This window comes from Electrophorus electricus, chromosome 8 (genome assembly GCF_013358815.1).
Source record: "Electrophorus electricus isolate fEleEle1 chromosome 8, fEleEle1.pri, whole genome shotgun sequence".
In the NCBI taxonomy this organism is placed as follows: Eukaryota; Metazoa; Chordata; class Actinopteri; order Gymnotiformes; family Gymnotidae; genus Electrophorus; species Electrophorus electricus.
Window position 1 is genome coordinate 25,815,763 of NC_049542.1, and position 21,801 is coordinate 25,837,563.

Here is a 21,801-nt window from a genome sequence, read left to right on the forward strand (position 1 = left end):
CTTATTAATATTTAACTTAATATTTTTTTCTTCTTTCCTTCTTCTTGCATCATGCTTTTCTAAGTAAATAGGATGACTGATATGCCCAGGCTGTGAGCCACAGCTGAACTACAGAACAGAAACAAAACTGCAGTAGTCTAGTCTGTTACACTCAGACTGTCAGCAGCCATATTCAACTGTCTGAATTACCTTTACCTGTATGTGGATAGGACAGTGGTCTGTATACATTATCTTTCAACAGTTTTTTTTTTTTTTTTAATTCATTATTTTTAAAATTTCAGCAATGCGTGCTGGGAAGTGCCCATAAACCCAACATGCTCAACTCTTCCTTGGTGCAAATATGTGAATGCCCTCTGCTGGTTGTCGTGTTATACTGCAGGAGCATGTGAGTCATTGGATATCTGTCTTCCCTTCACTGCTGTTTTGTTGATTATATTATGCACCTTATCTCTGGTCTTCGTGTACACGTCAACATAAGGAAATGAGCACTGGAGACCACTGGGTGTGGATGTTTTATTAGGGTTTGACTCCACTTCCACACACAGCAAAGCAGGCCACACACCACAGTTCACACAGCAGTGAATTCTCACTGGCGGGAGCTTCAGGTAGTGAACAATGAACTTCCCACTATTGGTGAAAATATGACCAGCACAAAGGTTCCACCTTAGTGTAGTCATAGACACAAAGTGTACAACAGTGTAACCTCTGTTAACAACTGGTCATGAAAGGACAATCCATGCTAATATATATATATATTTTTAATTACTTTCTGGAGCTTCTGGAAATTTCCGTCTACAAGGAGATGGAATGTAATGGTCAAAGAGTCATAAATCTCAGAAAACAGGAAAATCATAGTAAGTGCTGATGGGAATCAAAATCACAACAAGAATGTGCATTTATTCAGCACCACCCACTACCAGTCATCTAAAAGAGTCAGGATTCCGCACACAGGATTCAAAAAGCACTACACAAATGAAAAACCATAGCAGCTTCAAAAATGGCTTCACTCACTAATTTGGAACACCGCCCCCAGCTAACTTCCTGAACAGCATGTACCAAGGTAGTACCTACCACTACCCAGCCAGTGCAGGGAAAATAAAGACAGTCATAATGAATTTTGCCAAACCAAGGTGTACATGACTTTAGCCGAGAACAAGCTACACAGTGTCAACGCAGGTATGCAGTAAAAAAATAAAAGGACATGTTCATCTCCAAACACGTGCCTGTGGCTATATCTGCACATCTTTGAATGACGGTGACAACAGAAAGGACAGTAAGCATGAAGACACCATGGAAAATAACCTTGGGGAGAGTAAATGCATTCATCAGAAAAGCACCAGGTGAGAGTACATGACTACGTTCAGTGTCGATTGAGAGAGAGGAAATTTATCGCCACGATAACCTTCAAAGTTCGGAGTTGCTGGTAGTTATTGGGCGCAGCTGTTCTAAGTGGGGATGGTACGGTTTGAGCATGCTCAGAAGAGCGCTGGTAGCTCTGAGCATGCTCAGATGAGTGTGCGTAGCTCCTCATCTGTTAGCTGGTTGACCTCCATGATCTTGTGGAGCTGCTCAGTGTACCGTGCCTGGTTCTGCAAGAAGTGTGGGATTCGCACATGCTCCATCACAGCCAGGCCCTTCAGCCGTTCCACGTCCTCGTACGATACCTGGAGGGGACACACACACACACACACACACATACACACACACACACACACACACACACACACGATCACCAGCCTGAAAGGACATAGAAGACCATTGTGCACACAATACATGACCAACAACTTCACATCTGCAGAGTACATCTTCAGAACACAGACACTACAGTAGTGTGTAGAGACAGCAACACTACCCTTCCAAATACACACTCATCCACACATGCCCCTCTACACACACATAACATTGCTGGATGTTCCCTGCACCATTCATAAGCTTACCTGAGATTTGTCTAAATAAAACTGACTCAGGAAAACAATGTTGTGGAAAATGTATAAAGTATGTAACAAATAGCCTAGACGGACCTTCCCGAGGGCAGTGAGGAGCTGGAAGTCAATCCTCTGTCTATACCTCAGTATTTTCAGGATTCCATCCAGATAAACCTGGTCTTTACTGAAACAGCCTGGAAATCAGAGAACATAACCGATACCACTGATCAGCACAACCACTAATGTCCTCGTACCAGTGTCTGTGGAACCCCCCCTGGCAACTAACCCTGAACCGTGTGGGGAAAGTGTTGAATTGTGATTTTCCTCACCTATATGTGATTTAAAGTTGTAATTACATTTGTAAGTTCTGTGCTCTACAAGAGGGGTGTGCATGGGTTACAGTATTAATATGAAGTATAATTGATTTGCTGAATGTAATTGTATATGTATCTTGAAAACCTACATAGAAAGGATAAGATGAAGTGATGCAATTTCTACAAATGTTTATTTAGTCTACACTGTTACAGAATGATTGCGGCATAGTAAAACAATAATAATACTTATTTAAAATCAATAAAAAAATTGTCAAAAATGTCAGCAGCGCTGCTGAAAATAACATTAAAAAGGCACCATCTGAAAAATCACCACTCTAAATCATGCTTTTGAAACAAATTTTATTAATCATCCAAGCCCTCAGGAGCGGTAGTGTATCACCTGGCTGCGACGTGTCAGTCTGGCCACGCTTGGCCCTCAAGCAGTAGTCCCAGCGCGTGACCGGGTCGCGGACGAACTGGCCTAGGTCGCGGAAGAGCTGTGAGAAGGAGGTGCGGCTGGCGTGGTACACGGTGTAGTAGAGCAGCGCGGCACGCCACAGCAGCGGGTCGGGACGGAACAGCACACTGTGGATGCTTGCTAGGCCCTCCTCAGTGGGGTTGAGCGGATGCAGGTTGAGACGCTGCCGTCCCGCTCCTTGGCCCCAGGGCTGCAGTCTGTTGTTCATGCCTCGGAAGTAGTGGGTGCCTGAGGAGGCAGGTAGATCGAATCAGCCACTAATAACGTTGGATGAGTCCATGGATAAGCACAGTCAGGCCATAGGTATCCACTCTGAATCCACAGAGAACCGCATAGTTAACCTCTGTCATCCATAGATACCACTGTCAGTCATAAATAGACAGTAAAATTCCTTCTTTTATGGGCCATTTGAAACTCCTAGAGGTGTTAAACCACAGCTTCTTGAGAAGCCCACAACACACACTGGTGTGAAACAGCACAGGATAAAAATGTCCCTCATCTGAACACATATGTCATTGATCATATGCTATTTATCATACCTTCTAGTACCACTCAGTCAAATGTGTTGAGTTGGGTTGTTGGGTACAAACAACAAAGTGACTCTTCTGAATGTTAGTCTGACCCTGTGCTTTTTCCTGAATTTTACACATCAGCTCACTGTCAGGCTGTTTCGTGAGAATTAGATGCGTTAGACTAAGAAAAAGCAGCACAAAGCTGTGGCCTTTAAGACTTCAGTCTCTTTTCTGACCATTCAAAAGAATTTTAATTCAGTGTGTGTTGGGCCACACACACACACAGGGGTCTACAAGGGGTCTTGTGTTAGCTGCACTTCAGTGACCAGCCCCTCCTATTGCACCCTACCTGCGGTCTGTACATAATAAGACACCGTGCAGTCAAAAAGCAGACAAGTCTGCTTCCTGAATGGGACCTCCAGACAGTCCCCATTTCGACTCCCAACCCCAGCACACCTGAACCTGCAGCTGTGCTGGGAACAAGGACATGATGGAAATGTGGACTCTGTGTTACCAATAAGACTAAGCTGTGAAACATTTGTCTAAATCCTCCTCCAATTCTAATTTCCCTGTGCTGTTGTGTAGTATGAGAGTCCAAACTCAGACTGGAGAAGCAAACAGACCCCATTATCAATATGGCTGTATTTGTTTCTGACCGTCATACAGAATACTAGCAGGTTATTTTGCAGGATTAAAGATACAGGCTCTATGTTACTAGGTGATGTTTCCAAAAAATACATGTATACACACACACACACATTTGCTCACCAATCTCATGTCTAAGCAAGCCCTCGAGCCAGTGCTCCCTGGCAGTGTTCACGTTAATGGAGAGAGTAGGTCTGCCTTGCAGTACAGTCATAGAGGCCCTGGAGAGCAGGTCATCTGTCACATGTACTACAATCTGCAAAGGTATAAACACACATCCCAACACAGATTTCCTTTGATTGTTTATAGTGCTCAGACAGCATTTCTGTTACTAGACACATTTCACTGGTCAGCTCAAAGCATTCAGCTGTTTTTGTAATAAATAACATTCTTTCTCCTGAAGCCTTCTTTAGAGAATCAAGTTTTGAGTAGAAAGGTTTTGAATACATTAAACTGAATGCCTTGTTTAGATTGACAAATCTGAACAAACACACTCACTGTTACTGTCTGCTTGTAGCACACACACACACACACACACACACACACACACACACACACACACACACACACATATATATATATATATATATATATATATATATATATGTGTGTGTGTGTGTGTGTGTGTGTGTGTGTGTGTGTGTGTGTGTGTGTGTTGTATATTTATTTTGCACATTGAAGCTTGTCAAGTTTTTCTTTTTTCTTGCAACTAACTGGCACAGCTTTTGATTTCATTTCCATAGCACTTTCATAAGTTACCGAGTACAGAGTATATCCTTTTTGCACGTGTGTGTCTAAGAAAAGTATAAAATTGTGGAGAACACGGTCTGTTCCCATACAGGTGGGTTGTGTAAGGCCTACAGTTTCCAGAGCATCACACCTGTACACAAGGTGACGTCCGTCAGATCAAGCACAGTGGCAGCCTCTTTGGCTCAGGGAAGGTCAACTCATCAGCACGTACCTTATGCCTTGAAAGGATCACTGAAGCACATATTTAGCTGCTTCAGGGTGACGGATGAAGGTCGCTACATGTGGTGGCATAACCAGCTAATGAAGGCTATTGCTGACACCACCTGCAAAGACACAGCCAAGTTCGTCCAGCCAGCAAGGCTATCAGTGGCATTTTGTCAGAGTAGGGAAGAAACCCCCGCCAAAGGCAGCAGTAGCGCTCTTTGAAACAGATGAGGATCAGTCTGATTCCCAGAGAACATCAGAGACACCTCCCTGAGACCATCAAAGAGACCACCCTGAGACGAGCCTGAGACCTGATATTGTGTTGGTTTCTGAAGCATCAAAGTGCAAGTGTCCAAGTGCAGATACATTTAGATAAATTTTAGTCTAGAAAACAAGACAACATTGCACTGAAGAAGTTGCGTACTGAAACAACGGAGTCAGTGTGACATCTTCTACAGACTTTCTGCCCGTTGTATTGTAGACATTTACATTAAACTTTTGTAATCAGCATCTAGATTAGCAGAACAGGGCTGGTGTCAGTCTAGATTCTCTGCCATTCTCAGCAGACCTCAGTGAGGCTTCATCTTACCTCTCCTACACACCCTTCTTTCTCCATGTATTTCTTCACGTGAGACCAGATTTGGTTCTTGGTCAGCAGGTTACCCCCAGTAGCCTGCTCAAACTTCTCATAAGTGCCGTACTTGTGAAGGGCCAGTTCCATAATTCGCACCGCCTGGGACAAAAACATTGACCCACCCGAGAGAGAGAAACGTTTGTAAAAAACATTTGTAAAACATTTGTGAAAAGAAAGCACTTTTCAGATCTTTTGTATTTGTATTATGGATTTAATAAATCTCTCTAGAAAGCTATACAAATAGAGCATTCTGTTTAAGTGGGGGAAGAAATGGAGGGAAACAAAGATTGATGGATAAAAAGAAAAAGGGAAAGAAGAAATAAGTAAACAGTGGTTAGTGAAGTAACACTTGGAAGAGGTCTATAAAATCCCCATGACCCCACTTAAAAAAAATTGGGGTATTGAATTAGCATATAGACTTCAAATGAAAACAATATAATCATCATCATCATCATATATGATTTTTTTTTTCATTTCTTCAGTTTAACAGCAAACGTCCTACAGCATCCCACTACACTGAACTGAAGACGATGATGAAGATATATGTCAACCACCATGGAGCAATCCATACTGCAGTCAGAACTCGGAGAAAATTGCTGAGACAATTGCTATAGTGGATTAAGGTCATTACAGAAATTATTTTTGGTTGCCGCACGCACAGACACACACACATACATACACTCCAGAGACACAAGAAAGAATAACAGAGGTAAATGTTTCTCTTTTGCTAAAACTACCATTTAAATATTTTGACTTCAGACTACATGATATGAATATCAGAATCACATTGTCAAATAAGCAAAGCTTTGAAATATTTTTACTATTTCATCAAATGTAGTTCTTTCCACATGCCAGTATTTTTCAAGTCTCTTCATTGCATATCAGCCCTATCAGATTGACACGGCCAGGCTCTACACATCTCCAGTAGCTGCCAAATGGAGAGCTGGAGGGTCAACCAGCCTCAAATTTTCTCTAACCCCTTACACTTAACCATAACATCAACCCCTAACCCTAACCCTCAGATTTTATGTGGACAACCTCTGATGAGTTCTGTAGAGAGTGTGTTACAAAATAACCCACTTACTAGGGGATGGCCATCACTCTGCAAAGTGGAGAGAACAGCTGCTACCATCTATCTCTAAGGACCAAAGCCATGTATGCCCACTGCCTCGTGTTGTGCTGTAAGCCCACCCATTCACACTGGAGCCATGTTATTCCATTAACTTTACCTGCCACTGCCCTCTAGGAAGTAGCTCATGCCACATTGTGTGATGATCTGTTAACCACAGAGGTGAGCCAGGCAGTCCAATTGGGTTAACGGGAAATCTCAGGGTCTGAAACATTAATGTCCAAATCACTGCACTTCTTCTCTCTTGGTGTGTAAAATTAAACCTGGTGAGTAAGGCAGGTAAAACACGATAGCGCTGACCAAACTTCCTGCGCTGCTTAGGTCTAGGTAAAGACGATTCATTCAGCACAGAAACTAGTTTCAAATTTATTGTGTGCAAAGGTGAAAGCACCTTAATTATAAATAGGAACTGAAGTGATCACAATCTTCAGTGGTTAACTGTCCTTTTCATGATGGCTCTAATTTGAACTGCTGTTTGCTACGATGGTTTGAAATCCTGAAACAAACTTACAAACTTACTTTACAAACTCACTTTACAAACCTCAGCCACATAAGCTAACCTAATTTTTGTGTCCAGCTCCACAGACTATTGAGACTCATGTGATATAGATTAATGCATGGAAACTCATGATGGCATTACTGTTGTCTTGAAGCTTCTTCTCTTGTCATAGTTCTTGACCTAATCACACCCACTGTTATAACACACTCCTATTCACCTCCAAGAGACAGGCTGCTGGATTCCTGCCCAGACAAAACATATATATATATTTTTTTTTAATCTAGCCATCATTTACAGGTTTAAGTATAACTTGAAGGAACAAAATGTTTCGAGCCTCTTACCTCCAAAGAAAGAAGAAGACTCTAAAGAAGACCTTGTTTGAATTATCTCCCTCACTTTAGTAATGGTGTGTGGAAAAAAAACCCAAAAGCACAAAATATTTATAAAAGAAGATTGTGTTTAAGAAAGGGGAGATATGGTTGGACATACATATATACATACATACATACATACAGAGAGACAGAAAGACAGACAGACAGAAAAGAAAAAGGAAAAAGACAATAGAAGAGATGAGAAACAGATCAGCTGCATCTTTGCCCTGATGTTTGGGACAGGCTGACATTGTTCAGGGCCTGGGTCCTCCAGCAGAGGCAGACCCAGGGTCAGCTCGGCAGTGGGGAGGCAGGGGTGTCTTCTCTCTGGGTCTCCTACCTGGGTGAGGAAACGATCCGAGGCGGTGTTGTGCTTCTCCAGCACCTGCGGAGACACTGGGCTGCTGTACACAAACTGGGGATTATATGTAAAGTCTGACTTGAAGAACTTGATCTTCTCGCTGTCCACATTGGAGGGTTTAATCGCCGAGAGAATGCACGGCTTCCTTGCCGAATTCTTCCCGTCTTGCGCCCTTCTGCCTTTGGCCAGCTTGGGGAGTTTGATGCAAGCCCTCTTGGGCATGCTGATGGGGCGAGGGCACAGACCAATAGGATGCCCCTGAAGGGCTAAGCCCCTCCCCTGTGGAGGGGGAGGAGAGCAGCTGTAGGCCCCATAGTCCTGGCTCGCGGAGGAGAGGTGCTGTGTTCTCTTGGGCCACCTGTAGGAGTTCCCCAGGGGACTCAGCACACACTGCCTGGTCATCTCCATCTCCGGCCAATGCAAGAGCTCTGGAGAGAAATGCTGCACTCAATGTACAGAACAACAATGGGACTGCATGCATCCTCAGAATTGTTATTATCTATGGTGAATGTGTTGTAGACAGCAGATGGGCTTTGCACTGGATGTGCATTTTATGCAATGCAAAAACACTTGAGCTTTTTGTATACTCAGGATGGATGAGACCTGGTCCAGAAAAGTCCCTCACAGCCCTTCTCATGTCACTACTAACATATGCTCAAATACAAGACTTTGTGGCCTGTTTAAAGAAGATATTAGCAAAAGGGATGCTATAGGCTAACATGCTGCCTAATACAGGAAACAAAGCATATCACTAGGACTTTGTCTCACTTGCTATGCTGTTTGTTTGTGTTGTGTTGTGTCCTCATTGCCCTGGAAACGTAATCTCCACATTCATGCAGTTCCATCTTAAACAAAAGCCAAGAAACAGATCTTGGCATTATAGAAGTGTATAGGGGCCTGTTACAGAGGCTAATTCACTACACTAACCCACCAGAGCAAATCTGATTGTTGACTGTGCAAACCAAAATAACCCCACTCTCTTAAAAAAAAAAAAAAAAGTGTTCCACTGTGAGAGGAACTGAGACAGACTCAGCTATAGCAGGTCAGACCAGAATGCAGTTTCAGCATATAAATAGGAGCTGTCCTGATACTTTTACCTGGAACATCATATACACTGATTTTGGACTAGTTAATGGTGATAACTATCAGTATCTCTTTGAAAACACTATGCCCTGTTTCATTAAAAGGAGCCTGAGGGGTTCGCACAGCGGGAAATGCAGAGTGCTGCAGGCACAGCCTCAGGTCACCACAGGGCAGTGAAGAGCAGTATTGGACTGCTGACAGTACAGGACTACTGATTCACTTACGGGACAACTGATTCTCCACACAGTACAGGACTACTGATTGACCACACTGTTCAGGATTACTGATTCACCAAACAGTACAGGACTACCGATCCACTTACAGGACTACTGATTCTCCATACAGTACAGGACTACTGATTCACCACACAGAGTTGTACAGGAATACTGATTCACCACACAGAGTTGTACATGAATACTGATTCACCACACAGTTCAGGACACTGCAAAGCAGACAGGTCAGTGTTCATTATTTTACTTATGCCAACAAGTGAAGTATTGTGATGTGAAATGATGACACAAAACTAAGATACAGACAACTTTTAAATGTATTTGACATGGCATGTTTGATGTCATGCCCATATAAACAGGGTTTAATGTGCTATTTATGTTCCACACATTAACAGCATGTCTAAGCAAATCTGCTAAAGTGTTAGACTGTCCTTGGATCCCTGGGTTTGTAATGTTTTCAAATCTCTTCCAGATCTAACATTCAATTAATTAATCAAATTAATTTGCAAATGAAATGCCATGATTGGTAGTCTGCATGAGCCTGTCCTGGACTAGCAGGCAAGGGTTTACCTGTATAAGTATGTTTAGAAGATCTGTATGCAAATTTCTGTTTGATATAGATGTACATTTTCTAAATCTCCCAGTTTAATTGAAATTGATTAGTCTTTGCCATTCTTTTTCAGGTTTTAGGTGCAATAAGTTTATATAATCAGAACACTGAATAACAAAGCAGGTTTATGTAACCAACCAATTACAGAACACATCACATGGACACATTATAAACTAATACAAACCACTTACTGGTAACTTTTATTGACTCCAGCATTGCATCTCTCTGTGAAATATATTTTAGTGGGTAGAGGTGAGAGCACCTACGATTTCACTATTTCAGCTAAATAAACCATCCCCAGCTGGTGGATAAAAGCGGTGTGTTGATCTCAGAGGCCACGTACCACCCATCCCGGTACTTTCATCCTCAAGGCTTCGTTTTATAGCGCCAACTGTTGCCATGGTAATACAACGGACGTCACCACGTCACTTACGTAAATCGACGTTTACGGGAAGAAGAATAAACTCCACAGCTTGCGTGTGAAAAGTGAGTCAGTTTAGAAATTGCGAAGACATCAAATTTAGACTGGATAAAATTATTTATATATATATATATATATATATATCGCAGTACAAATAGTTATATAAAATAGCATTTTAAAGTTTAGAAGACTTTCTGAGCACTTGTGCAGTTAATACTGTGCCTCTCGATGTCACCACCTAGCGGAGTTCAACTATATTTCATCCCATCAGCAAATTGTTTGCAACAATACTTGTATTTAATAACATGCTGTTAGTAAACGGTGATAAAACGATATCCTTCAATTTAAGTAGCATTACATCTCCAGCCAACCTATACTTAAGCAATAGTACTTTTCGCTATCATCATGCATTCAACGATATTGGGAGCCGAGCTAATTTAGGAACTGATCGGTGGTGTGCAGCCTAACAACTGAGGAACCCCATTATTAAAACTGACATTCACTTATTAACATTAGCATTTATGTATACAACTGTAGAAAGGTATTCAGTATTTTTAAATTGCACAAGAGTCCTTACACTCTAGGGCCATTTCAGAATTTTTTTTAGATGTTTGGATAGTTGCTCTGATTTCATGCCTTCCTGTTAAAAATATATACAGCACCAAAACTTAAGGGCATAACGCATATTGACCGTGTATATCAAATCAACTTATTTTTAGTTGGATATTTATTATTTAAGTCAAGAAGAAGCACGTTTTTGGTCCATCAAGGCCAAGATTTATTAAAAGCCAAAACAGTAAAAACGGAAGGTGGGTTCAGGGTATTTGTAGACTTCAGGATATTTTGCATTCGACAGTTCTTTAAAAGAAGATTCAACATCACCCCAAAGCTAAAACTCTGCCATGTCACAAGAACATACCATTATAATAAAAGGGAAGGGAAAAATCAGTTTGATTTATTCAGGGACAAAGCCTGTATCAAAATAAACCAGCCAAGATATCCCCCTTTTCCTTAAAGTCCTGTTTACAATTCCAAAGGCTGATATTGTACTGAGGAAGGGACTTAAGATAGTGGTATACTGGGTCTGTTTCATTTTGGAGGTTTGTAATACATAACCTCTGCAAAGTATATCTTGTTTACAAGACAGGATAAGCTCAGCTACAGAGCACACAAGCTTTAACAATATCCAACAAAAGCCCCCCCACCCCCCTATGATCAACACTTCTACCAAAGGTTTGCTCTAAGGCTGTTTCTGTATTAGGTTTCAAATTACCTGCTCACTGCTATGGAACAGAAGCAGAAGAGCTTAACACAGGTTTGTGTATACAAATCTCTAAAGTACCTTTGTGGACACTTTTCAGCCCAAATGTCAGTGGGATAATGTTGGAAGTTCAGGATTATATGCCCATGACTGTTACAGCTGTCCGTTTGGGATAACTGACATCATAAAATGCATCAGTCTGTGTGCCTGCAGTTCACAGAGCACAGTCACAATCACTCCATACTCTCAGGGTCTGCCTGGGCCATGTATGCGTCCAGCTCAGCATCCAGGTGGCCTTTTGTCTTGGACATGTAGGCATCCAGCTGATTGTCCAGCTGCTCCCTTGTCACAGTGGGGCGGCCTGTTCCTCTGCCTCTGCCCCGACCACGGCTCCGTCCAAGAAAACTCCCTCGACCCCGCAGACCTCCACGCCCTGAAAGGCAAGTTCACCATCACTTAAGCTGAGCACAAAGAAAAATTAAACATGGTTGGATGTTGTGGTTTTTTTGAGTGGCTATTTTGTTTTATCACTCTGTTGTATGGTAGTTTTTTTCAGCTGTGATTGGTGAAGGAAAGACCTTGAACATGAAAAACACAGCCCCCACAGTGAAAAATGGTGGTTGGAGCACAATGTTGTGGGAAGTTTTTCTGCTTCAGGGACAGGGAACCTTGTATGAGTGCCCAGGGCCGTGAATAAAGAACATTATGTTGACTCGCAGCAACACAAGGACCCAAAGCACACCCCCACATTGCTCCAAAAGCTTTTGAAGGACACCAAAATCAAGGTCCTGGAGTGGCTCTCAAGCCCAGATCTCAATCCTAGAGAATATATGGTGGGAGCTCAAGATAAAAGTCCATGCAAAAATTGCACCATTGATTAACTGTCAGAATTGTTAGCATTTTTTCCTTGTCATTTTTGTTCCCCCTGTTTCAGATCAGTGCATCAGTAAAATACTTAAGATAATGGATCTTTTTTCCCTATATTTTTGGAAGTTATTATATGGTACTGCTGATTTTCTTTGAAAATCTAAGGATTTTACTCAATTTCTTAAAGGGGTTAATTTTTTACCTTAACTGTAACTCATCAGCAGGGTAAAAAAAAAAGCAAAACAAAACAATGGTTAAATTTTCCAGTTCTTCACCTCGGGCTCCAGGTGCTCCACGTCCTACTGCTCGGCCAACCAGAACAGCTCCTCTCCCAGTGGCTCCGCCCCTCTGGCGCATGCCTCGGCGGAGCCCCATGCGCCCGGCTGCCCCTCTGCCCTTCAGCTGGCCCACGCCTGCAAACAAAGCACGGCTAAAGTTCAAACAAATGACCTCCAGGTGAAGGGGTTAGGGAGGTGACAACGGTCTGAAGTTTTCAATACACACAGAAATAACAAAATATGTAAAAACAACCAAGAAGTCACGCAGCGTAACTAGGCCTAGATAGCAAGTTTCTTGTCCTGTATGTGGTCGGGGGGGGGGGGGCTGTTTTACAAAGTAAATGAACATGGAACCAGCACTGAGAAATCACTTAAAGAGCACGTTTCCCCATCAGTGTGTTGCCATTTAACCTTTGTGGCCAGAGATCACAGTGGAACAGCAGTAAAAACCCAGCTGGTACCCCCTTTCCAACACATGGCACATCTCAGGATAGGCATCCACAGGTTGGTCAGCACAGCTGCGCTATAACTGCCCTTAACATGGAGGAGGGATGCCATAAAACAATGGACTGGACCAATAAAAATGGTCCAAATATTTGGGGGTGGGCTTAAGGTTCCAAGACAACTGCAGAGAGCAGCAGTGAGATTGCAAAACTCTCCTCCATGGAACCAAGAGTAACAATTGCTGGCCATCGCCACAACCAGAAAAAGCAGCCAATTTCATTCTCTGGCATTTAGCTGACTTACAATTCTGACTGAGTACAACTTGAGTAATTGAGGGTTAAGGGTCTTGCTCAGGGACCAAACAGTGGCAACTTGGCAGTGGTGTGACTTGAACTGGCAACCATCTGATTACTAGTCAAGTACCTTAACCACTGAGCTACCACTGCCCATTAAATGTTACTAACTTGAAAAAATTCTGAGTTAGTAAAATTTCCAAAGAAAAACATCCTGTAGCCAAGTGCCAATACAAACACCATGAAACTGATAACTCGCACTATAGTGCTGAGATAATTGTTCTAAAAAACAACTTTATCTCAAATTGTAATGACACTCAAGACTGTGACCCTTAAAGTGGCAGTACACTGTGACCTTGTAACCCAGCACAGCTTTTACCCTCAGATAAATAACATTTTTGCACTACTCTCACTTCCAATGTGCCTGAAAACAGCAATAAAGATAACACACTTGATACAGCTACCACAAATAAATATTTGACTTGAGGTATAAAAACATAGCACAGCTATACGAATAGCACCAGTACATGTCTGTAAAACATGAGACAGCATTACTGATCAGACCTGATCTGAATCAGACTTGGAGCTGCCCACCTCTGAGTGCCATCGCTCCTCTCATGGTGCCACCTCTTCCTCTCCCCCTCAGGCTCCGTGCAGCTCCACGTAGTCCTCCTACAGCGAAGCCACGCCCTCCTGCACCCCCCCGCATCAATGGCCCAATGGGCCGACCCAGTCTGGCCTGAATGTTGCTCTTCCCAAGCCGTTGCTTCAGGCTCTGATGACAGGAAATACCAAGTTAGCTAAAAGTGTAATTATAACCTGTGCAGAAGCTACAAGGCATTGTACACAGATTTACTTTTTTTAATTCCACTAAAATATATGAATCAAAGATTAACACAACAAACAAATGAATCTGGATTAATTTGTACCCCACCACCTCTGCCCCTTAGCAAGCAAGGCACTTAATCAGTTTGCGCTGGCATTCATTTGGAGTAACGAATCATTCAACTCATGTGTTTTAATATTCAGCCCAAGTCTAGATTCACAAACAGGGTCTGCGCCCTGGGTCTCCCCTTCCTCACCTGTTTGTGCTGCAGGGCTGCCTGCACAGAGGGCCTATTCTCCATCTGCTGGGCGAGGCGGCGGTTGCGAGCACTGGCCATGTGCTGCTGCTGCACAGTGGCCCGGATGCTAACGGCCGTCGGCTGCTTGTTCTTCATCATATTTGTGAAGCTTGCGGAACAGAACCCGAGGAGCAAGGAGGAGGGAAGAAGAGAAAGAAAGAGAGAGAGAGAGGGAGAAGGGGTGGGAGAGGAGGAAAAGAGGGAGAAGGGGATAACGAGGAAAGGATGTTTGGAAATCAAATTCACACGCCATGGACGCAGCCACAGTGAAACCTGCAGCAACTCAGTGAACGCCATTTTTTTGCTCTCTTGTACTCTCTCTCTGTAAAGTCAGGAGACACCCCAACATTTCAGCGGTTTAAGCAGAACTAAACAAAAACATCAAAGAGTAGAGAAAAGCAGAAGACAGAGCTGATGGTAAAGAGGAGAAACCAAATGAAAAAAGAGATTGTTTTCAGAACAAGTGCCACTTACAGACCCCCATCACCCAGGTGTGGCATCATCAGGCTTGGCTCACACAGGGGAAGGTAGCCCAGGACTAGAGGGGTGTCTGGCAACCCAGCCACTTACAACCCAGACCGTGACCAAGTGCACTGTTCCTGTGTGACGCTCACAAGATGGAGGGGGAAGGGTATGGAGGGGGAGACTGGTCACGTCCAGGCTTGGACTGGGTGCCTTCTTTGGAAGAGCAAGAAAAGACCGACTGACAGGAAGAGGAGGAAAAAGGTGCATCTAAGCGAGAGAGTTTGGGTGAGAGGGCAAGAAACATGGATGATGGTGTGCTTGGATATGCCCACTATCCACTGTCTTAATCTCATCTCTTCGTTCCCATATTTGGAGAGGTTCTTCTGCAGTGCATTCAAGTGCAGGTCGCTTACCTTTTACCACCATTACCAACATTCTCACCTCAGGGTGTGCACTGCTTACACAAGAGGACCAGCGAGACCCAACGGTTCTGTGTCCTGTTATTAGCGGTCACCTTCCACAAAACCAGTACTACATGAGCGTATCACTGATGCCGTGTTGAGTGAGCAGCACACACACTCGGTGCGCATTATAGCGTCCCATGTCTGGCCTGGTCTCTGCCCCTCATTGACCTCCACAGAACACGGCTTTCTGCTTCATGCCTTAAGTATCTCTGCATGTTTGCTCCCCCTGGGCTCGAGATAATGCTGTCAGGATGCGTGGATCCTCACCGCTCATTCAGGGACACCTTGGTGGTGCTTTTCAGCACGACTTTTTGAGTAGAGGGGGAACTCATTTTTCTTCAGACTTGCTGCCTTGTTCCTGTCGTAGGACATTTTACGGTTAGAAAGAACTAATTTGGCCATAATAGAGAAAACGATTAACAAAAACAAAGGCTGACAAAAAAAACCTTAATTTGTCAAAACATCACTTAAGGCAGTCGAACAGCTAGTTAGCCGCTGTATCTAGCTAGTTATTGACATAGAGGGGGCTTTAGACATGGCTAGGTATCGTTAGGTTAGCTAAATGGCTTGCAAGGTACCTAACTAGCATAGATAGATTTTCTCAACTAGCTATCTAGCTAATGTATTAGCTATCTAAATTACTTGGCTAAATAGCTATGGTATAGCTAATTTTCGGTTAATGTTTACAGAAACGCATTAAATTATATCATTACATATACCCGTACAACTAACTAGCTACTAGGATAGCCCTTTATCAATGGAAACTGCTTCGTCGTGGGCTACCTCGTTAGCTAACCTATATGCCCATAAACGACTTTGACAATCTAGTTAGCGTTAGCTAATTTAGCTAGGTTAGCTACACAGCAAATAACGTTACCGGACGTAATTGGCATGTCAGTAACGCTACTTGGCTAAACGTTATAGCCTATTTGTCATGTCACAGTGCGGCTGAACACATTTAGCTACTTACTTTGATCGATTAGTTGTCGATTAATGGTGTTAAGCGCAGATCTGATGTGAACGTTACACGCTCGTGTTTGCTAGCTCGCTAACGGACTCAACGGTTCGATCTACTCATCCGCGATTAAGCTAATTTATTGAAATCGGCTTCATGTAGCCCCTCTTTTTTGTCATATATCAGAAAACTATCAAACAAAACAGATTATATTCGACGGAAACCTGGCGATTCCTGTATACGCAAAGCTGCTGCTGCAACAGTCGCTCTGCTCGTTCATCACAAAATGGGGCTAATGGACGAGCGCGAGGGGGGAAATGGCGGCACTGCTGATGACGAAGGTCCCGCGTGTCCACGTCGCACACCGCGAGAACTGCGAGGCGACCTTGCGGCAAGGGAGGCAAGATGGCGGCGCTAGCTGTCGTCGAGACGCCGTCGGGGAAGGACGCAATTGCAGAAGGTCTCTTGCAGCTGTTAAAACCAGCGGTTCAGCAGCTTGATCTACATGTGCATTCAGTGAGGTAAATAAATGCAGCTGTTTTGGCTTGCCTTAAACTCGCGTTTTTGAAATGGCAGCTACACTGACGAGCTAGCTAGCTAGCTAACATGTTAGCACATCTCAGTCCTCGTAACCTGCTCAAACACATTTAGGTAGCAACATGTTTTAGTAACATTTACTAGATATTGTTAAATAATGAACAACTATTTTTATTACAGTAACGTTATCTGATTAGCATAGCTACTTTGGATTTCTTTAGACTTTAAAATATGGCGAAAAATATTCACTTAAGACAACACAAGAGAACCAGGCTTGTTTACTCCTAGTATCAGGCACGACGTCTGTCTGATATGCCTGCAAATGTGAGCAAGCAGTTTGAGTGTAAAATACCTCCGTAACTAGGGGCTTGCTGTCTAACAAACTGTATGAAAAGCAGAATTCCTAAATATTAGTTCACTACTTTGCTATAGATTGTGCTTTGCTATTAATTCTATGTTAACGTTGCCGCCCACCTCATGTAATACCTGTCATCTCTTAACGAGGAACAATCCGTCCTGTATTTCTATACACGGCTATAAGCAGGAAGTGCGATCTACTTTTGTAAGTCGTTCTGGATAAGAGCGTCTGCTAAATGCCAAATATGTAAATGGTCTAGGTTACTTGTCATAAAGTAATAAACTATGCTGCGAAATATTTATAGGCATAGAACACCACTTTCTTTGACTTTTTCACTGTTTCATCATTCTCTTGTTTGGGCCCCTACCTATTTTATTATTTTATGTGTGTGTTTCATTAATTTCCCTGTCACACCATTCTTTCATAAACTGTTATTACTTTTATATAAACATCTTTGACTCATGATACATTGCTTGATGTTTAGTGATTTTATTTTATTTTTTTTTGCTTTGGTTAATGAAATGTATTTCTTATTTTGTTTGGCTGATGATTTTACACACCTATGAACAGCTGAAATGCATGCTAGTCTAAATTAATTATATATATATATATATATATATATATATATATATATATATATATATATATATATATATATATATATATATATATATATCAGGGCCATCACAAATTAATTGTTTTTGATGGGCTACAGAATAGTATATTCCTATTTATTCATATTGAAGGTGGCAACTGCAAATAGCTCAGAATTAAAATGAATGTACAGCCATGTGCGTGTAGGCTATAATGAGCAATCTATTTTACAACATTTACAATTACACCATGTAGTGGACTCTCTTGTCCAGAGTGACTTACAAAAGAATGTAGCTCAGATGAGCAAATTTTAAAACCAGAGTCATTTGATTTGATCATTGACCTTGATCTGGTGGAGTGGGGAGCATCATTGACCATGATTTGGTGGAATGGGGGGTCATTGACCTTGATCTGGTGGAGTGTGTGTGTGTGGGGGGGGGGGGTCATTGACCCTGATCTGGTGGAGGGGAAAGCCACTGCGACCAGAGATCACTGCCTCGCTGCAGCCCATAATAGCTGTTCAGACAGTGAGTGTCTTCTGCCTTTCTGAAGTCTGCCATTGAGGACTTAGCTGTTGGATCGCTGTTAGCCTGGAACCTCAAACTAGTTTGCCATAGGTGACCCAGCTAGGAGTACAATACTCCAGGTGACTCAGGGTTTGTTGTCTCCAGGCAAAACAGCTTTAGGGTTCATCAGCTCTTGGAAGCCTCACTACTGCTGCAAGGTCACAGTCAGAGGGAGTGGCTGAGAAGGTGTTTCACTTTTATTAGCCTTTTAATGTCTGTATTTAATATAATCTCACTAACATGGTGTTGTATTCCTTTGCCCATCCACTGATTAGTCCTCCTGTGTGTTGTGTGAACCCAGCAACAAGGTAATGACAATGTTCTCTGATAGTTGGCTGTTCTCTGGAGAAAGACAGTGAATGTGGAAGCTAGAGTAACTGGATTTTCTTGAGGGATTTAGCAGCTTGAACTGTGATGTTTGGCTGAGGCTTTGGATATGTAAACATTTGGTCTTCTTCACTGAATACATCTACATAAGCCTGTTTTTGTTATTGTTTTTTAAGCATTTTATTTGCTGCTACTGTTGTTGTTTGAGTATGTTGTTTTAACTATGAGTATGAAGACTGGGCACTGAAAAATTGTTTAAAATTCTACTAGTAGACCATCTTCAAAGGTACTATATAAGTCTAACCTTCTTCTTCTTCTTCTTTCTTCTTCGCCCCCTCTTCCTCATCCTCTTCCACACAGAGAGAGTCAAGTGGAACTTAGAGAACATATTGACAACTTGGCAGCAGGTAACAGTGTGTATGGTGGTGCTTGCAAATAACAACTACCTGGCTAATAATAAAAGCTATTTGAATTATTTGTGATATAATTATTTGCTTTTTCTCTGCACACATTTCATTTCAGAGTTATGCAGAATTAATGAACACCAGAAGGTGGCCCTTGATTTAGATCCGTATGTTAAGAAACTGCTTAATGCAAGACGTAGAGTGGTTCTGGTCAACAACATACTGCAGAATGCTCAAGTAAGTTTTGTGTTGGTGTGTGCGTGTGTGCGTGCGTGCGTGCGTGTGTGTGTGTGTGTGTGTGTGTGTGTGTGTGTGCGTGCGTGCGAGAGAGAGTGAGTGAGAGTGAAGCAGATATGGTTTTATTTACCACCTACCTAATTATCAGGCGATTCATGAGCTAGAACAGGTGTAGTGGAGTCGCAAAAAGGAATAATTTGGAAAAGTGTAGTTTATTTGTAGTTCTTATTTTAATTATTGTGCTGTTATTTTCTCTTCTTCTCCTCTTCATCACAGGAGCGCTTACGGCGGTTGAACCATAATGTAGCTAAGGAGACTGCTCGCAGAAAAACTATGCTTGAAACATCCGGAGCGTTTTCCACTCGGCCTCCCAGCAAGCCGTGATGGTCTGAACTGAACATTGACCTGAATCATTACACTGAACCAAATCATATCACTGAACTGAAACGCTGGTACACTGTGCCAAGTGCCACACAGTGCTATTGTAACTGGTCAGAGCCATTATGTGGGCTATGCACAGCAACAGCTGATGTGGGGTACTGTTTATTAGATTATCTGCTCCTTTTTTAACAAATGGATGTTAAAAATGTAAAATCATGAGTAGGTAATATTTAAGAAAGCATGAACCTCAGCATTAATAAGCTTTAAGTATAAAAAAATGAAACGTGTTACTAGACTTCATAACTAACAATGTCCAAATAGATTGAAAACTTGGGCAAGCTGTGAAGAACAAAGGCAAGAAATATTACTAAATCATGGAAGGTTTCAGTGTGATTTCAGTTTGGAAAATGCTAATATATTGCTTTGTAAACATGGTTTGTTAATGCTGAAGTTCAGGGTTTGTTAATGTTAAGTAGTGCCATCAATAATAGGTGTTTTAGTTAAGTGTAATCTAACCTTAGTGTGAACTGTTGTCAAGTAATACTATGTCCACACTAATGGTTTTGGCATTGCTTTTGATGTGGACGTAGCATTAATTCTAATTCATATATGTGAAGAAAGACCAAAAGATCTGTAAAAAGACTTCAGTTCTGAAATAATTACATTGTTACTTTGGTTTTTTTAATATCATTTTGTCATTCTTTGTCTTTACGATTTAGGCTGCTTTCATATCAGATCATTTTAGTAGTGTTCCATGACCCTGATCCTTTCTAAAATGCCACTGAAATGCAAACATCCTATTTCCTACTGAAGAATTGGTCCATGGAATTCTAAACCAGCATTCCAGACATTTAAGACACAGTAGATTCAGTTTCATGGGAATGCTGTCAGCTGAAAAAAATTAAAAATCGCAGCTTGCACCTCACACACGTTCCCCAAGGCTAGTTGGTTTATGTGTGGTAAAATTCAAACATTCACACAAATGCTTAAGGGAACCTTAGTTCACATGTGCAAAATACATTTGAAATATATGTACCGTTATCTCTGACTTTATCTCTATCCTGTTCTCATGTCTGAGAAATATGTGTATTTAAAATGATTTAATTAAAAGCATTAAAATTACAGAGAAATAAAATACGTTTGTCACAGTTGGAACTGACCTGTGATCATCTTGTCTGTTTGCTCAGATTTTTACCTATGACACTTTGGCTTGTTCACGGCTTGTTAAGTTAGCTACAATTTCCACCTAATTAAATCAATATATTAAAGAACTTATAATAATCCTTTTTCTTTTTGGAAGGGGGATTTAGGGGTATACTGACATATACTGATGGAATTTTAAAATTAGCTTGTTTTAGGCTCAAGATGCCAAAAATTTTAAACCTAAGGTGGAATAAAATACCTCTAAACTATCTGAGCAGTCTCAGCAGTAGATTGTCGTATAATTGAATCAGCAGCAAAATGTTGGCTATGTGTCTCTCCTGTGTAAATAATGAATGTTTTGTAATTGAAGATGCAGAAAGCCTGTTTTAGATGACCCCATTTTAGCCTCAAAGGGTGTGGGTTAGAGACGGATTTTTGACCTGGTTAAAGGTCAAGAGAAGGAAGTCTCACATGGAGGGCTCCCTAAATGTGATTCAAATAATGACAGATGTATAACAGACAGCTGAGAGGAAATATCCAGGAAAACAGGCAAAGAGAGTTACTTGAGGGAATGTTTGATTCTGTTATGCCATATTAGGTCAGTAGTGTGGTAAAATAAAATATTAACATTGTATTGTGGCAGCCAGCGTGCCGTTCTGTTCAGGTTTGACAATAAGGTTTAGCTTGTATTTACTAGGAAATTTATTAACGTTTTCATAGTTGCTGATCCATTTTAAAAATAGACAAATCATTAGATATTAGTCCAACTGCACAACAGGAGTGAAGAAAATCTTTCCCCGTGAATAGAGTATATACGATTTAAAAATGATTATTCACTCAGAGCTAGAACTAATGTGTTGGTAAGTTTGTCCTTTTTTGACAAATGCATTTTTTTCTATCCGTGGTTTTTAATGATTTACTAACATGCTTTCCTACT

General features: G+C 41.8%; 3 protein-coding genes across 5 annotated transcripts; 1 reads left to right on the plus strand and 2 right to left on the minus strand.

The window, feature by feature from the left end:
- Nucleotides 1–544: 544 nt before the first annotated feature.
- Nucleotides 545–10,101, minus strand: si:dkey-222b8.4 (uncharacterized protein KIAA0895). Its single transcript, XM_027030585.2, has 7 exons — nt 9,937–10,101; nt 7,802–8,250; nt 5,418–5,561; nt 3,998–4,130; nt 2,640–2,945; nt 2,022–2,119; nt 545–1,664 (listed from the first exon to the last, which is right to left on the minus strand). Exons 1-7 carry the CDS (start codon nt 9,959–9,961, stop codon nt 1,506–1,508), a joined length of 1,314 nt encoding a protein of 437 aa, XP_026886386.2. The 5' UTR covers nt 9,962–10,101; the 3' UTR covers nt 545–1,505.
- Nucleotides 10,102–10,920: 819 nt separating this feature from the next.
- On the minus strand, nt 10,921–16,633 carry chtopa (chromatin target of PRMT1a). Of its 3 annotated transcripts, XM_027030573.2 has the most exons (6): nt 16,333–16,633; nt 15,630–15,720; nt 14,392–14,542; nt 13,904–14,084; nt 12,570–12,707; nt 10,921–11,860 (listed from the first exon to the last, which is right to left on the minus strand). In XM_027030573.2, the coding sequence occupies exons 2-6, from the start codon at nt 15,692–15,694 to the stop codon at nt 11,661–11,663; spliced, it is 735 nt and encodes a 244-aa protein (XP_026886374.1). In that variant the 5' UTR covers nt 15,695–15,720; nt 16,333–16,633; the 3' UTR covers nt 10,921–11,660. The 3 variants fall into 3 exon arrangements, with proteins under 3 accessions (XP_026886374.1, XP_026886375.1, XP_026886373.2); XM_027030574.2 differs by lacking the exon at nt 16,333–16,633 and having other exon boundaries at nt 15,340–15,720; XM_027030572.2 differs by lacking the exon at nt 16,333–16,633 and having other exon boundaries at nt 14,392–15,720.
- Nucleotides 16,634–16,680: 47 nt separating this feature from the next.
- snapin (SNAP associated protein) lies at nt 16,681–20,880 on the plus strand. The gene is made up of 4 exons (XM_027030575.2): nt 16,681–16,838; nt 19,060–19,106; nt 19,222–19,340; nt 19,617–20,880. The coding sequence occupies exons 1-4, from the start codon at nt 16,723–16,725 to the stop codon at nt 19,722–19,724; spliced, it is 390 nt and encodes a 129-aa protein (XP_026886376.2). The 5' UTR covers nt 16,681–16,722; the 3' UTR covers nt 19,725–20,880.
- The last annotated feature ends 921 nt before the right edge of the window (nt 20,881–21,801 follow it).